The following is a 15829-nucleotide window of genomic DNA, read 5'->3' as shown; positions in this document are numbered from 1 at the left end:
TTAGGGACAGAAGCAACATTCAACCAAAAAGTCATGGCCCAGGCATATAGCTTAGTGGTGAAGTGCCTGCCTGGCAGGCACAAGGTTGTGAGTTGGATCCCTGGTAGAAAACAAACAAGCAAACAAAGAAAAGGATATCTTTCTAAAAAGAAAGAAAAAAAAAAGAACAAGGAGTCAGAAGACTCTCAAATATGAGAGCATCATAAACCTGGACATGCATCAGCATGTCCTCAAGGACTTGTCAGGTCCCAGACCCTAGAGCCCATATCTAGCTCCAGGCTTCTGGTGTGGGCCAAAGCATACATTCCTAGCAGGTCTCCAGCAATGCCAGTGCTGCTGACTGCAGGTCACAGTTTGAGAACTGCTTTGTAGGGTGACACGTCAGATGAACGAAAGGTCCTGATTTCCGTGAGGTTTCATGTCTGGTGTAAGAAAGCCAAACTACAAATAGCAAGAATATGCCCCAGGAGACACAGAGCCTCGACTGACAGCATGGGGTGCAGGCCACTCCAGAAGCACAACCCGAATCCCAGGTCTGCCCAGGAGTGCTGAGTATGAAGTGTGTGGCTGGCACCAGCTCGAGTCCTCAAGCCCTCCTTTCTATCTCCACCCTAGGTCTTCCCCCCGTTTAGGCTGATGCCCAGGAAGGTGACGCTGATTATCGGAGCTGTGATACAGGTAGGTACTCAGAGACTTGTCCTGTCCTCCTCACCCTGCGCCCTGCAATGCCCCAGCAATGCAACCTCCAGGGACTCTGTCCCAGCCCCATGACAGGTGGATGGAAGTGGACCGAGGTGATGACAGTTACCACTGCTTCTTACCCTCAGATTACCTCGGAGGGCGGCCCGCAGCCCCAGTCCAACATTCTCTTCTCCATCAGCAATGAGAGCATCGCAGCCGTGGGTGGCACTGGGCTGGTGCAAGGCCTCTCTGTGGGCAACGGCACTGTGTTAGGAGTTGTGCAGGCAGTGGACTCGGAGACCGGCAAGGTCATCGTCATCTCCCAGGTATCTGATGTGCTGTCTGAGACTCCTGGGGTGGGATCCTTTGGGGTGGGTCCCCTGGGTCCTAGACCACTGATGTCATTGTGGCCAGGGATGCAGCAGGTGCAGGAGTCCTGGTCTTGGTCTCTGCCTCCTGAGGAGCCCCTTGGAGGGTGCTGATGAGCCCTCTGCATGCCTTCCTCGCTGAGAGCAGCTTGAGTTTGCTCCCTCCATGCCAGGCTTGGGCTCCCATGTCTTCCAGCTGTATCACACAGGACATGGCATTCAGGTCTCCACCCAAGGGAGTTCCCAGGAGGCAGCCATGGCACTGGCAAATGGTTTACATTCACGTCCCCTGCCCTCATGGCACCCTCATGTATTTTGTTCCCATCCACTCTGCCTATGCGTTATCTAAGAAGCCAGCCAGCAGCCCACAGCCACCATGGTACGCTCGAAATGACATCAGCACACTGGATCCTCAGCGCCTTCCTTTCCATGGGGGTTTGAGTGGAAGAGAAGAGACACTGTGGGTGAGCCACACCGTGTGTGTGGCAGAGGTGTGCACTGGCTACATGGATAACTGGGAACCAAGGGTCTTTTAGACCTGGATTTGTATTTCAGGGGAAAAAGAAAACCCAAGTCAGCCATAAATGTCTTTTGTTCCACTAGAAGCTGAGTTGCCTCCCAGTCTCTTTGCCAGCATGGGGACATTTCTGGATTTCTTTCTCGGCTCACAGAGGAGCTGGAGGACCAAATTGGAGCAATCTTCTCCCCGAGAGGGGTCTTCCTCCCTCACTGGTGGGATTGGCACCAGCAACTGAAGTTGGTTGCTCTGGAGATGTACCAGTTTCCGTTCCTTCCCAGGATGGGCACTCTTTAGTCTCTGGTCCCCAGCAAGGCTCAGGATGAGAAGCACAAGGGCATGTGAGGTCCTCTGACATCTTTGCCTGCTGTGATGTGTAGAGGCATCGCAGGGATCCTATTGTGTGATCTTCTCACAGCCACACCAGAAGCTGCTCTGTCAAGGACAGTGCCAGGACACACACAGTGTGGCTGTGGACAAGCACCCTTTCAGATGTCTGTCCAGGAGCACTCTGAGCTCGGAGCATCTAAGCGTCGTACCTGCAGGTGTGGGTGAATGTGCTGCCCTACAGGAGCCCGATGAGTCCCCTGGCTGACTTTGATTCCACGTGGAGTTCACTCACTGACTCTTTTTTCCAGCAGTTCCAGTGTTGGCCTCTAAGTACCCCGGTTAAACCGCAAAGGCTTTTGAAGTGGCTGGGCTGGATGCCACAATTGCTGTGTATCAGTGTCACAAAGATGACAAAAAGGCACTGAGTGTATAAATCTGTCCTGGTGGTGTGGCAGCGTGCAGACAGGTGGCCCAGAGAGTAAAGCACAGGAGCCTAGAAGGCCATACTTTGATTCTTTCAAAACCCCAAACAGTTTTGGCTCCAGGAACTGGCTCGCCTTCCACCTCCCCAGGTGGCCAAAAGGGCAGGCAGCTAGAAATTCAGCCAGAGGTGCCCAGCCTGAGCTTCCTGTGGTCCTCTGCTCTCTGCATCTGACCTTGTCCGGCCCAGGAGAGTGATCGGCAACTCCAGGGCCACTAGCTGAGCATGTGATTCTGAGGTTTCCAGTGCCTTGGATCCGGCCAGGTCACGGAACCAGCAGTGACCACAGGCAGGAGGGGACAAAGCCTTGAGAGGAGCAGAGGGCAGGAAGAGAAAGGATGCTCACTGAGTGCCTGCTGAGTGCTGGGCATTTGCCCCATTACGAGGCCCAGAGATGAGTTCCGTGTACACACATGTTGAAAAGGCTAAAGCGTTTTAGTATCCTGAGTTCAGCACGTGTCAGCAGCACTGTGGAAACCCCAGGAGAGTTGGTCTCTGCTGACTAGGAGTCAGCGGTTGGGATGAAGGAGGGTAGTGGGAAGATCTGGGACCCAGCCTGGGGCTGAAGAGCTGCCTGGTCTCTCTGCTGGGTCTACAGTGCTGCAGCGAGGTCAGATGGGTCCACAGGTCACAGAGCAGCAGGGAGTTCCCTGGGACAAGCCCCACCTAGAGCAGATGAGCATGGGAGGGGACAGCCTGTGTGACAGAAGCCCCAGCCCCCTCAGCCAGCCTGAGCCCTGGGACTGTTGTCCTAGGACCTTGTGGAGGTGGAGGTGCTGCAGCTCCAGGCAGTGAGGATCCGGGCCCCCATCACACGCATGAGGACAGGCACTCAGGTAAGACAGGAGCCGTGGGCTCTGGAGGTCTTGGACTCCCAACCCTGGCTTGGAATGAGCCACCAGGGTTCCTGGTGTGAGATGTTTCTCCTGCCACTTCATGTGTGAAGCCACTCTTTGTCTGCCAGCCTGACTCAGGCCCTGCAACCCACCCCACATCAGGTGGGTGCCCACAGGGCTTCTCCTGCAGGCCTGGCGTTCATCCCCTTGAATCCGTCTTTGAACCCTTCCTGACCACTGCCTGAGGCCACCTTCCCACGCCAGGGGAGCACATGGCATAGATGGGCTGTGCTGCTGTGGGTCACTGCGGACAACCCAGAACCAAAAGGGATCCTTTCAGAATTGGGCCTCAGCAGGCACCAACCCCATGACAGGATAGGGGTAGGGTGGGCCAGGGCTGGGCCTGCTGCTGATTGGGTTGTGGGGTGTTTTGTCACAAGTTCCCGCACCTGCGTCCTGCATAAAGCAGCAGGAAGTTTCCTGGGGGTGAGGGTATCCCCAGCTCCAGGGCCCCTGGTGGTTACCAGGCTTGGCTTCTCCCCTAGATGCCTGTCTATGTCACTGGGATCACCAACAGCCAGAGCCCATTCTCTTTTGGAAATGCTGTGCCTGGCCTGACCTTCCACTGGTCTGTTACCAAGCGAGACATCCTGGACCTCCGAGGGCGCTACCATGAGGTAAGCAGTCCATCAGGACCCCTCTGTCCTTTCCCCAGGCCAGTGTCCTGGGGGCAGGCAGGGTTCCTGCCACATTGTGTCACAGGACCCTGATGCTCAGGGCACTGTTGGCCCCTTTCCGCCTTCTCCATCACAGTGGGATGCTCCTCTCCCCTCACCAAGCATTGCAGGTGGCTGAGGGGGCCGGAGGGGGTCTGTGTGCCACTGCTATAATAGAATACCTGAGCAGGGGCCCTGTGAAGACAAGGTTATGGGCTCTGTGTTGGAGACTCAGGACCACACACCAGCCTCGGGGTGCCTCAGTGGGTGGCCCCAGGTGGGAGCATGTGTGAGAGCAGATGTCACTGTAGACAGGAAGCAGAGAGTAGGGAGAGAAGAGCCTCATTTTTTTCATAACAACCCACCCTCACAAGGACAAACCCAGTCCCGTGCCATCTATGTTAGTCTCTCCTGAGCACAGGGATCCCAACCACCCTGTCATCCTGCACTGAGCCCTACACCTGTAGGCCAGTCCCCTCATGTTGCCATGGCAACCAAGTTTTCAGCACAGGCACCTGGGGTGGGGGTAGTCAGGCTCCATCCATGCCAAGCTGTGGGCGACTCTATGTTTACAGACGGCATCAACATGAGCAGTCCTAGGGCAGCAGGGCACAAGTTTCAAAAGGTCCTAGGGCTTGTCTGCAGCTTCTGAGCCCTTCGTGAGAGGACAGTGTGCTGTCGTGGGAGTTCTCATGTTCTGTCGTGCAGGCAAAGACCCCTTCTGCTAGCTCTGCTCCGGGCTCCTGGCCCTTCAGGTCTCAGAGCTAGAAGGCAGGCAAACCCGCTGTGGTTCACCTTGTGCTCTATGGACAGTAGGGCTGCCATCCTGGGAACAGGGCCAGCACAGGGACAGGATTTCCTGAAGGCGAACTGGAGTTTGCAGCGCGTAGGATGATCTCACCCTCTTCCTGCTGGTGGGCCACAGTTTTGTCCCTATTACTGGGGGCTTCCCCAGATATTCCCACCGGGGAATCACATGGGACACTGGCTATGTGATTCATCTACAGATACAGATACCTCAAGATGGCAGGCTCTGCCCCAAGCCCTCTAGGGGTGTCAGGGCTGCTACATGGGGGTGACTGCAGGGGCTTCCACACCCCCATGCCTCAGGGAATGGCAACATGCCATGCTGGGATAACAGCTGTGTGTAAAGCTGGGGGTTAACAAGCAACAGAGGCCTCAGGACCTGTGGAATCTGAGGCCCTGTCTCCACCTGTCTGCCCCTTTGGTGATAAAAGCATGTCTGATGTCTTCCCCAGGCCTCTATCAGGCTCCAGTCCCAGTACAACTTTGCCATGGCCGTGCATGGCCGGGTGAAAGGCCGGACCGGGCTTCGAGTGGTGGTCAGGGCTCAGGAGCCCAGAGCTGGACAGCTGCATGGCCTTGCAAGAGAGCTGTCGGATGAGATCCAAATCCAGGTAAAAAATGGGTCTAATGGTCAGGTATGGTTGCACATGCCTCTAATCCTAGCACTTGGGAGGCTGAGGCAAGAGGACCACTGTAAGTTTAAGGCCAGCATGGGCTACAGAGTGAGTTCAAGGTCAGCCCTGAGCTGCATAGTGAAACCTTGTCTCAAAACCAAAAGACAGGACCAGGGATAGGGCTCAGTTTTGTCGTGTCTGACTGGCAATCATGAGGCCAGGAGTTTGAGTCCCACTCCCAAAAAAAAAGAGTCTAAATTCAACAGGATGGTAGCTGTCTATGGGTGATGGAGTGGGCAAGATGGTTCCTAGTAGTCCTTCCATAGGCCCCAAGATCAGGCTTGAGCAATGACGTGGAGGAGGACCCTCCCTCCCTGTCTGCTAGGGAGACTCAAGGAATTCAACCAAATGTGGGGAGCACAGGAGTGGACAGAAAGCACAGGTGCGTGTGGTGCTGGGAACTGAGAGATGGGCTGAAAGATCCAGGACCGGGGGGCCAGCTGGCTAGCCAGGCAATAGGCGGAAGTGACTCACCACCTTCTAGAAATGGCGTTGGTCTGCGCCTGTGTGCTGGGCTGTGCCTTGATGGCGAGAAGAAGCTCATGGTGCCCGACTTGTACCAATCATGTGACAGTCTGCACTTATGTGCCATACACTGGTGGGGCTTTGCTGGGGCCCGGCAGTTCTCCCCGCAGGGGCCCGTTGGCCCCGCAGCTCCCTCCTTCCTGTCCTCCTCCAAGACCACGGCCCTGTAGGCCCTCTTTAGGAGTTGTAAATTGGTTCCGAAAAGCAGTTTGAGCTCCTGGAACTTCTTTCTGCTCACGGGGCTCTGAAATCTCTGGTAACCCTGGGTCACACTGTACTGCGAAAGAAGAGAGCATCTGTGAAACATGGCAAGGAAGGAACAGTGGCTTTGAGTGCCCTGCTAAGAGGAAATAGACAGCTGGGAAAAGTGGCACAGCCTAAAATGCAGGCTACTGGGAGCCCGAAGCAGCGCAGTTGCAAGTTTGAGGCAAACTTGGGCAATTTAGCAAGACCCTGTCTCAAAATAAAAAGTAAAAGGACCAAGTTCCGTCCCCAGTAGAAGAAGGGAGGGCTGGAGGGAGGAGGGGGCTTATTATTTCTCCTCCTCTTCTTTCTCCTCCTCTCCTCCCCCTTCTCCTCTCTTCTTCCTCCTCTTCTTCCTTCTCCTTCTCCTCTTCCTCCTCCTTACTCTTCTTCCTTTTCCTCTTCCTTCTCTTCTTCTGGTGGTGATGCTAGAGATGGAACCCAGGGCCTTGTGCATATCCCACTGAGCAACCCCCAAACAAAATAAACCATTTCCAACATGAGCGACACCAAGCCAGGGCCAGGAAGGCAGATTTTCAGACAGAAACATGTATCTGCCAACTCTGGCCTGTCTGTGCGTGCCTGTGTGTGCTACACAGAGACATCTAAACAGACATGCACAGAGGCCAGAGGCTCACATTTATCCATGCAGACACAGGCACACACAGGCATGCGCATCCTCAGAGAGACACAGGGAAACAGTCCTACATAGACACACTCGTGCACAATCGCACATTGCTCCTGCTTAAGCATAAAACAGTCAATTCCAGGAGCTGTCTGAGAATGACAGCAGCCTCCAGTTTCTTCAGTCTCAGCTGGGTCCCTGACTGCAGGACAGCAGGTGGAATTAGAGGAAATCAGGAAGTGGGAAGCTGGTCCAGCCCCAAATGGGATCTACCTGGCTCACTCCAGCCATTGAAACAACTAGGATTAGTTGCCAATATTTAAAAACAGGAAGATCCCATGTGAAAATCAGTGGGCAGCATGCCCTGGACGTGTGGCATTACGCCCTGTGGCAGAATCATCCAGTGATGAGACAGAGCCTGCCCTTGGCCGAGCCCTGCACTGCTGTTTGCAACAGCCCCCCACTTCCCTTGTCTGCATGACCGCGAGGTTATGTGTCACTTGCCATCTCCCATGGTGCTGGCACTGTTGCCTTCCTGAGCTGGACAGTAAAAGGAGGCAAGAGGACCACTGTAAGTTTAAGGCCACCTCGAGCTGCAGAGGGATGCCAAAGAATGCACATTTGAGAGAATCAGGAGGCAGCCTGCTCCTGGCTGTGTCTGCTCTGCCGTACATGTCTAAGCCAAAGTTGGCGAGGCCACTCCACTCTGCATGACACCTGCCCAGCACAGGGGGCCTCTGCTACACCTGCCCTGTGTGCCAAAACAAAACTTCTAGCTCCCACAGGCTTTTGTTATTCACCCTTTGGGACTCACTCCATTGGCTCAGGTCACATGCGTCCTACTGCTCTGGGACTGGCATGGCGTGATGATTCACTTCAGACCCATTTTACAGATCAGAAAACAGAGCCTTCTGTATGTAGTCAGCATACAGAGGAGCTGAGGGCTAAGAGGGCCGGCTAGTATCCTTTGGAAAGTCATCTGTCAGCTCAGGCATCAGCTCAACTCAGATACTACTAGGTGCTCAGGCCTTGGGGATGACCTGCTGGTCTGAGCAGAAGTTGGTTGGAGAACGCAGCACAGAGCATCTGCTGCCCAGCAAGGGGTGACCTGTGCATCAGGCTAAAAGACTAGAGAGCCCCACAGCACCCAGTGGCCTTAGTCAAGGGACGCTGGGCAGCAGTGGCCATAGTAAGAGCGTGGTGAGAAGGGGCCAGAGATCCTTGGTACTGTCGGGCCTGTTACCTGCTGGACCCAATTCATCAATCCCCACACCCCTGATCCCATAATCCCGCAAGAGGCTTCAAAGAGAGAAAGTGAGATAGATCCAGAGAGGAGGAATGGGTTGTCCTTACACGATGACATTAGCTGGCAGGCTGCTCTGTGCCACCTCCCTGTGCACCCATGCCAAGAGGCAGTGTGCTCTAACTGGTGATAGTGTGTGCCTGTGACCCCAGCTCCCCTGGGCACACACATGTGACTCACCTGCTTTTTGTCATCACACCTGAGCCTCTCAAAGCCAGCCCTCCATGACATCCTCCACCACACAAGTGCTGGGGACAGTTTTTCTCATCCTTGGCAAGAACACAGGTGTCACCTGGGCTGGACAAGACTCTGGGTGTCACAGGAAATATGGCTCGCCCTCTTTTCCAGGTGTTTGAAAAGCTGCGACTGCTGAACCCTGAAATAGAAGCAGAACAAATATTAATGTCTCCCAACTCATTTATAAAGCTCCAGACAAACAGGTACGTGACTCAGCTCGTGTTTGCAGCGAGGTGGAGGAGCTGTGCTTGCATCCGACACCTCATCTGTCAAGGTGTCAGGAGCCCAGCGCTCAGGGAGGCTTTGCGAGCTGGGCTGGAATTCATGGCCTCGGCGCGGTCTTCTCCGCCATGTGTCTCCTCTGCTCTTCCACGGCTTTCTCCTGTGGCTTCCTTTTCCCCACCCTGCAGCCCAGACTGAAATCAGGGTCTAAAAGCAGGGAAAGTACCAAGTGGGAAGTATTGAATCTTTCAAATGCCCCTGTGTTTCTAGGATTTGTCACTCAGAAGTGTAGCCCGTGAATTAGCAGCAGCAGCTGCACTGAGAGCAAATATAAATTCTGGGCCCCAACCCAGATCCAATGAGGAAAAGATGCAATGCTGATTCAGAGACTGTGTAAGCGCAGTTCCCACCTGGGTTCCACAGGCAGTCTTCTTACTGTAGATAACTTGTACCCAAGTGCAGTGACCAAACAGGAACCTCCGGGGGCCACACAACCAGTTACAGATTGTGTGCAACACACTTACGGCATTGAACCATCCAAGAGGTAGCTGCTAGGAACCAGGAACATGAAGATGAGCTCAGGGCATGAACCTCCGGGAAGGTGCCTGACCCAGGGCCCTTGAACGATTCGGAGGAGTTCTTCAGGTTACAAGGAGCGAGTTAGTAGAGGAGAAATGTTGGGAGCAGAGAAATACTTGCTGAAACTCAGAGGAAACGGCCTGGTAACAAAAGGCCTGCTCTTTACTCACTGCATACTTAGTCTCCTGCACAGTGCACACACAGTATCTTTTGTTTGAAAACCCCTTTCTTAGCAGGTACACTGCTTTGTCCTGCTGCCAGCCTTACAAGTAGGACAGAGCAGGACGGCCATTCCCTCTACACAGTTGAGGAAACTGAGGCAAAGAGAGGACAGACACACAGCTGCCAGCAGTTTCTTCAGGCCCAGCTCTGGGTCCCATTGACTCAAAGCCTCATGCTCTCCTGACTGTGCCAGGGCACCCTGCTGCAGTACATGGGAAACCATGGGCCATAGAAACGAACAGTCCCTGCCATAAATGTGTTGCGTCACCAGTGAAACCGACAGCCCTCACAGCTTGCTCCCCACTGGCCGACTCAAAGCCTCTCTCAGAGGAGGGGGAGGCTCACTGTCCTTGGCACCAGCACCACGGATTTCTGTATTCACTTATTGCTGGGTGACTGATGGGGCTGCAGGCAGAGGCAGCCCATGTGGCTCATGTGCCTCTGCCTTGCAGGAGTAGTCAGGAGCCACAGATGCCTGGACCTCAACGCTTGGGAGCCAGGCCATCTGTGACAGCAGATCTGTCTTGTTTCCTAAAGGGACGGTGCAGCTACGCTCAGCTACCTCGTCCTTGACGGGCTTGAGGGAGTCCCCGTAGTACACATTGACGAGCGGGGCTTCCTGGTATCCGGCTCTGTGGTTGGGACGTCCACTATTGAAGTTACCGCCCAGGAGCCTTTTGGGGCCAACCAGACCATCACCGTTGCTGTGAAGGTAGGATGTGTGTTTTACCCATTGTGGATCATCAAAACAGTAATTCAGGAGTGATTTTCCTGTTCCCAGTGGAGAAGCTTTGGGAAAGCATTGATCCAGGACTCTCATGGGGCAGAGGTCCTACATAGCTGTTGGACTGCCAGCTGACAGCTCCCGGCGATGATTGGTTCCACTTACCTTGCCTTCTTGATGGGGAAACTGAGACCCAGTGAGGTCACACAGCTGGATCTGTGTCCTAGGTTCCTGACTGACATTCAGGATCTGCAACATGATTGGTTTTTGTTTTTGTTTTGCCATACCAGGGACCGAACCCAGGACCTTTGTGTTGAGCTACATTTCCAAGCCCTTTTTGTTTTTTATTTTTGAGATAATGTCTCACCCAGTTGCCCAGGCTGGCCTCAAATTGCAGTCCTCCTTTCTCAGCCTCCCTGAATGCTGGGATTACAGGCATGGTGCACCATATACAAGGCTGAGGCTTCTCTGAAAACCCTGAAGCCAGTCCCCCAGCCAATCCTAAGATGGGTGCCCATGGGACAGGCGTCGCTTCCAAGGAGGGGGACATTTTGGAAGGTCAAGCTCCAGTGCAGGGGTGTCACCAGAGTGGTGCACTGTTCTCCAGGTGTCTCCTGTTTCTTACCTGAGAGTCTCCATGAGCCCTGTCCTGCACACCCACAACAAGGAGGTCCTGATGGCCTTACCAGTGGGGATGACCGTGACCTTCACTGCCCACTTCCATGACAACTTCGGAGACATTTTCCATGCTCAAAATTCCATCCTCAACTTTGCCACTAACAGGTAGGATGTAGAAGATGTCCCTCCCTCACACGAAGCCCTTCCACACAGTGAGAGAGGTCAGTCCATTTACTCGGGTCCACACAGCCAGGAAGTGGAGATGGGGTGTCAGGCCCAGCCCAGCTTCAAGTGCAGTTCCCTTAAGCTGAAGGACAACTGCAGCCCGGTCCTGATATAAGGAGAAAGAGGACAGTCTTCAGAGGAAGGCAGCGGCCATAGCTTCAACATGGCCCACCAGAGGACCTGCCCCTGGTCCCCTGGGTGGCTGGCAGCACACGTTCCCCGGGCCCCGCAGTCTGAGTGAGTCTTGTGTTGAGAGGCACTGCCTGCAGGTCCATGGACCAGCTCAGAGGGGACAGATAACAGGAGAGGACGTGTCCAGACATTGGTGCCTGTCCCTTCCCAGGGGACCTGCAGCTAAGGTGTCACTGTCGCTGGGCACATCGGGGGACAGTGTTAGGGGCATTGCGCAGTGGGAGGAACTGGGCTTTGGCACTAGGCTTGGCTCAAACCCAGTGAGTCCTGTGAACTTGGACAAAGCAGGTCACCTCCCAAAGCATCTGTCATTAGCCCTTCTGGGTGAAGAAAGTGACCTGGTCCCCAGGGCTGTGAGTGGAGGGCATGGCCATGAGGACTTTGAGTCATGGGGCTCTATGTTCACTTGTTGGCTCTAGATCAGCCTTGGGTATAAGCAGCCCCAGAGAAAAGGGACCCTGCTCCCTGCTCCCTGAGCTACACCACAGAAGTCACTCTGACCCTTGTATCCAGCAAGGGTCAGAGCAGTGACCAGCTCAGGGCTCAGATATCAGAGGGTGGGATCTGGTATGGACCACCTGTGCTGCCCTCTGTGTGGCAGCTGCCAGACCTGCACTCAGCAGAGGACTTGGACTATGTCTCTCCTGAGTCTGGGCCCATGCCTCCTCTCTCCTCCACACTCAGAGATGACTTTGTGCAGATTGGCAAGGGCACCACCAATAACACCTGCATCGTCCGCACAGTCAGCACAGGCCTGACACTGCTTCGTGTGTGGGACACTGAGCACCCGGGCCTCTCCGACTACGTCCCACTGCCTGTCCTGCAGGCCATCTCCCCAGAGCTGTCTGCCACGGTGGTGGTAGGAGATGTCCTCTGCCTGGCCACTGTTCTCATTGGCCTGGAAGGTAAGAGTTACTAACACTTGCTGGGAGGGCCCAGCCCTGTCACTGGAGGCACACAGGTAGAGCCTGTAGAGGGCGCTCCGGAGTAGGGGTTGGAGCCTGCTACCAGGGTCACCTGTAGCCTGTGTTTTGCAAATCCAGTTGTATTGAAACCCGGTTCTATGATGACAGAGATCGTATGTTCTGTGTGGCCCACACTGATTGCCATCAGGTTCTTGTGGAGAGTTTGCCAGCCCCTCCTTAGAACAGCACTGTCCCACATTCCCGCTATCTATCCAGTATTTTCCAGGATGCTAGCACTTAACATACAGTTAACTCACCTAGAGGACTGAATTCGTCACTTTAGTATCTTGCATGGGCAGTGGGTACTGGGTAGTATAGCATTGCTCTGGGACACACAAGCAAACACGATTGTCGAGGTAGCTAATGGTTTCCAATTTCAGCCATTCCTGTGCCACCCAACAGCCAGAAAACTCAGGCTCTGTTATTTGCTTAAATTTTATTTTACAGTTGACTCCATTTTTGCCTCATTAATTCATCTGAAGAATAAATTAAACACTACCTTTAAATAAAAACAAATATAGTTTGCCACAAATAGAACAGAGTTGTTGAATTTTTTAATTGAGTTTATTGTATAATGTGATTGACTTTGAACTCGGAAGTCTAGTCAAAGTGCTGGGCCTGACACCTGCTTTCTGTTTACTAAAAGGCCCTGACAGGGGGAACCAGGTGGGAGCTGTGCTGTGTGGAGGGCTTGGGGGGCGGGGGACTGAATGGACAGCCCTTAGCCATCCCAGGACAGGGCATCAGGTGGTTCCCCATGCAAGGATGGGAGAGATTCCAGGCAGAGAGGTGTCACTAGAGGCAAGAGTGCCCTAGTACCCACCGCCTCACCCAGAGCAGGTGCAGGGGCCAGAAGGGTGAGGGCAGTGGCATGGGACTCCCCACTGAGGCTGGCACAGTCATCCGGTCAGCTGGGCCTTAGCTGCAGTGCCCAGAGGTATGGCCTATAGGTGACACCAGGGCTTCCTTTCTCAGGCATCTCTGGAACCTGGAGCTCCTCAGCCAGCAACATCCTCCATGTGGACTCCAAGACAGGTGTGGCTGTGGCCCAGGACGTTGGACCTGTGACAGTCTACTACGAGGTCTCAGGGCACCTGAGGACCTACAAAGAGGTGGGGCCTGAGGGCACTGGTCTTGTCCTCAGGGACTTGGTGGCAGGGTCCCCGTGGGTGTCAGGATCTGCAGGCATGCAGATCCCTGGTGTACAGGTCGCCATGGGTGCATCTGACCCTCAGGGCACTGTAAACTGTCTTCGATTATTCGTAACCCACACAGGGTGGTAGTCAGACCATATTGTTGAGGGAGTCATGATTAAGGAAGACAAGCTGTGTGTCTTCTAGGCAGACACAGCTTTTCCCCAGAATATTTTTGATTCCCCCATTGGTAAAATCCATGGGCACAAGCCCAGCACCTACACATATGTTAGGATTCCCTTTTCTGTAAGAAACATGAACCACCAGGAGCTTTCCACAGCACTTAGAATCGCCCACTCATTAACTCTGAGCGGGGCACAAGTTCCCTGTTCACCATAGGCCTCCAGCACATGCACCAAACTGGTGTGATGATTCCACCTCCCACCCTGGGGGCCCAGGCCAGTGTGACCAGGCAGACACCAGGGTGGGCACTTCCCGAAGGAAGCACTGGCTGTGGGCAGGACAGCCGAGACATTTGGTGTCACCAGCAGTTAAACCTCCCCCAGCAAGTCACCTTTGGAGTCTTTCTGAAGGCGAACAAAAACCATTCTCTCTTGCATTTAACTCCAGCCGAGAATGAATCAATGAGCCTGGTCTGGCCGAGTTCCAAACGCATCTCATTTTGCGAGCCAGCATGTGCTTTATCGAATCCAGTGGTTTAACCTAATAGTTTGCATATTTAGCCCTGCGACTGTGTGGTTTGGGCAGGTGGGTTGCAGACACAGACATTTTATGATTAATGATGGGCTGCTTTCCCAGAGGAGGCTCTTGGAGTGGTCAAGGTAGGGGGCCACCTGCGACTAGGTGAGTGAGGTTTGAAAGCAGAAACGTGGGTCTGGCTTTGTGGGCAGGTGACAGTGTGTAGTTGGCCGCAGTGGTGAACATGGCCAGCTGTGGTCTCAGCTACTTGAGATGGATGCAGGAGGAACACAAGCCAAGCCTGGGAGGCTGACACCATCCTGGGCAACACAGCATGGTCCCCGCACACACAACACAAAAGGAGTATGAGACTCAGAGCCACAGTATCTGGATTCAGAGCCAGTCCTGGCCACTGCACAGCTACGTGATCTGGAGCAAGTTATCCCCATGCCTCAGTTTCCCTAGGAAGCTGAAACATGCTGGGATGCACTTAGTGTGGGCTCAGTGTCTATAGCTGCACCTTGACTGTGAGCTGCCACCATTGCCTTTCCATGGTGGGGTTGGTGGGTTGTTTTAGTCAGAATGATACAGATCGGGTGTGTGTTGAAGGGTTACCTGCAGGGCAACTGCTCCAGTACCGAGGGTGAGGCTGAGCCAGGACTGGCGGTTGAGGCAGAAACCAAGTGGGTTTGGGCAGGGAGTCACCCCAGGCGTGGCCCTGTGGAAGTAGGGATGAGCAAAGGAGGGCTTGTGGTGCCTCCCGTGTCCAGTGTGGGTAATCCGATTGATGATGGTCTTTGTTCTGAGAGAGGAGCCCAGAGGGTGGTAGGGAGACGATGGACGGCACAGTGGCTTTGGGTGGGTGTCACCACACCTCACATGAACCTCAGGGACAGCTGGGTGGCGCATCTGGAGCCCTGTGCAGAACACTGGAGATGACCCAGTCCCTCAGCAGAGATGGGGTGTGTCGGGAACAGGAACCTAAGCAAAAGGTTCTAGTGATGGCCAAGGAGTTGGGAGAAGTGGAGAGAAAACCAGCATGGCAGTGAGGAGTAGACGAGAAGACAGGGTGATGGGAGTCAAGGCCAGGGCAGCAGTGGGCAGCTTCAGCCAGTCCTGCAGGGACATGTGGGACTCCTGGAAGAGGTAATGCTTGGCAGCAGGAGCTCCTGGTGAGCCCACCTGCAGCCCTACACCTGATGCAGCCCTGGGAGCTGTAGGGCCTTCTGGGGGAGTAAGAACCCATAGAAATGCCCAGCCCAGCTGGCACACAGTCTGTGCCCACCAGGCTTCCTTGCTCTCTCCCTAGATCATGGTCAGTGTCCCACAGAGGATTGTGGCCCATCGCATCCACTCTGCCCAGACCACTTTTCAAGATGCCACAGCCTCCCGAGTGACTGTTACCGTGGGAGACAGAAGTTCAAACCTAAGAGGTCTGGAGTGCAGTGGGGGCTCAGGAGGTCTGGGGAGGGCCCTACCGACAGGGGTAGCTGAAAGTGGCTCCCTGTAGGCTTTGGAAAGGATTGCATCTGCTTTTGTCAGTGCTGGGGATGGAAGTCTGGGTGTCACCCATGCTAGACAAGGACTCTGCCACCAAACTCCATCTGCCACCTGCTTTCCTTAGTCAATCTCACTCTGACCCCAGAAAGAGCCTTTAGCTCCAGCTCATCTGCTCCTTGCAACTTCTTAGCAATTTGAGGCCTCCACAAGCCAGGCCCTTGAAAGTAGTCTTGTAGAGCCAGCTCCCAGCAGTTGCCTGTATCTGAGTCAGAAATGCCATCAGCCCTACGCCACCAGAGCAAAGAAAGCTACAGTTTGCCATCATTAATAGGAGAAACTAATGACTTAGCGAGAATGGTTGCTGTGTTTAATTTTTATACTTACCACTCCCAAACCATGCATTCTAC

General features: G+C 54.2%; 1 protein-coding gene across 3 annotated transcripts in view; it reads left to right on the top strand.

Annotated features, from left to right (window-relative positions):
* Nup210 (nucleoporin 210) overlaps positions 1-15829 on the top strand; it is a 94563-nt gene that overhangs the window by 71366 nt on the left and 7368 nt on the right. For 2 of the 3 annotated variants that reach the window (XM_003463871.5, XM_063237950.1), the window contains exons 24-34: positions 616-678; positions 828-1007; positions 3133-3213; positions 3759-3890; positions 5189-5347; positions 8455-8546; positions 9904-10078; positions 10698-10873; positions 11810-12030; positions 13066-13202; positions 15232-15355. In XM_003463871.5, coding sequence (XP_003463919.2) covers positions 616-678; positions 828-1007; positions 3133-3213; positions 3759-3890; positions 5189-5347; positions 8455-8546; positions 9904-10078; positions 10698-10873; positions 11810-12030; positions 13066-13202; positions 15232-15355 — 1540 coding nt within the window. The remainder of the gene's footprint in view (positions 1-615; positions 679-827; positions 1008-3132; positions 3214-3758; positions 3891-5188; positions 5348-8454; positions 8547-9903; positions 10079-10697; positions 10874-11809; positions 12031-13065; positions 13203-15231; positions 15356-15829) is intronic. The other variant, XM_023562444.2, reaches the window with a different exon arrangement.

This window comes from Cavia porcellus, unplaced genomic scaffold, assembly GCF_034190915.1.
Source record: "Cavia porcellus strain 051 isolate PalLab524CR breed Dunkin Hartley unplaced genomic scaffold, mCavPor4.1 scaffold_27, whole genome shotgun sequence".
NCBI classification, from domain to species: Eukaryota; Metazoa; Chordata; class Mammalia; order Rodentia; family Caviidae; genus Cavia; species Cavia porcellus.
This window is presented reverse-complemented; position numbering and strand designations above follow the sequence as displayed.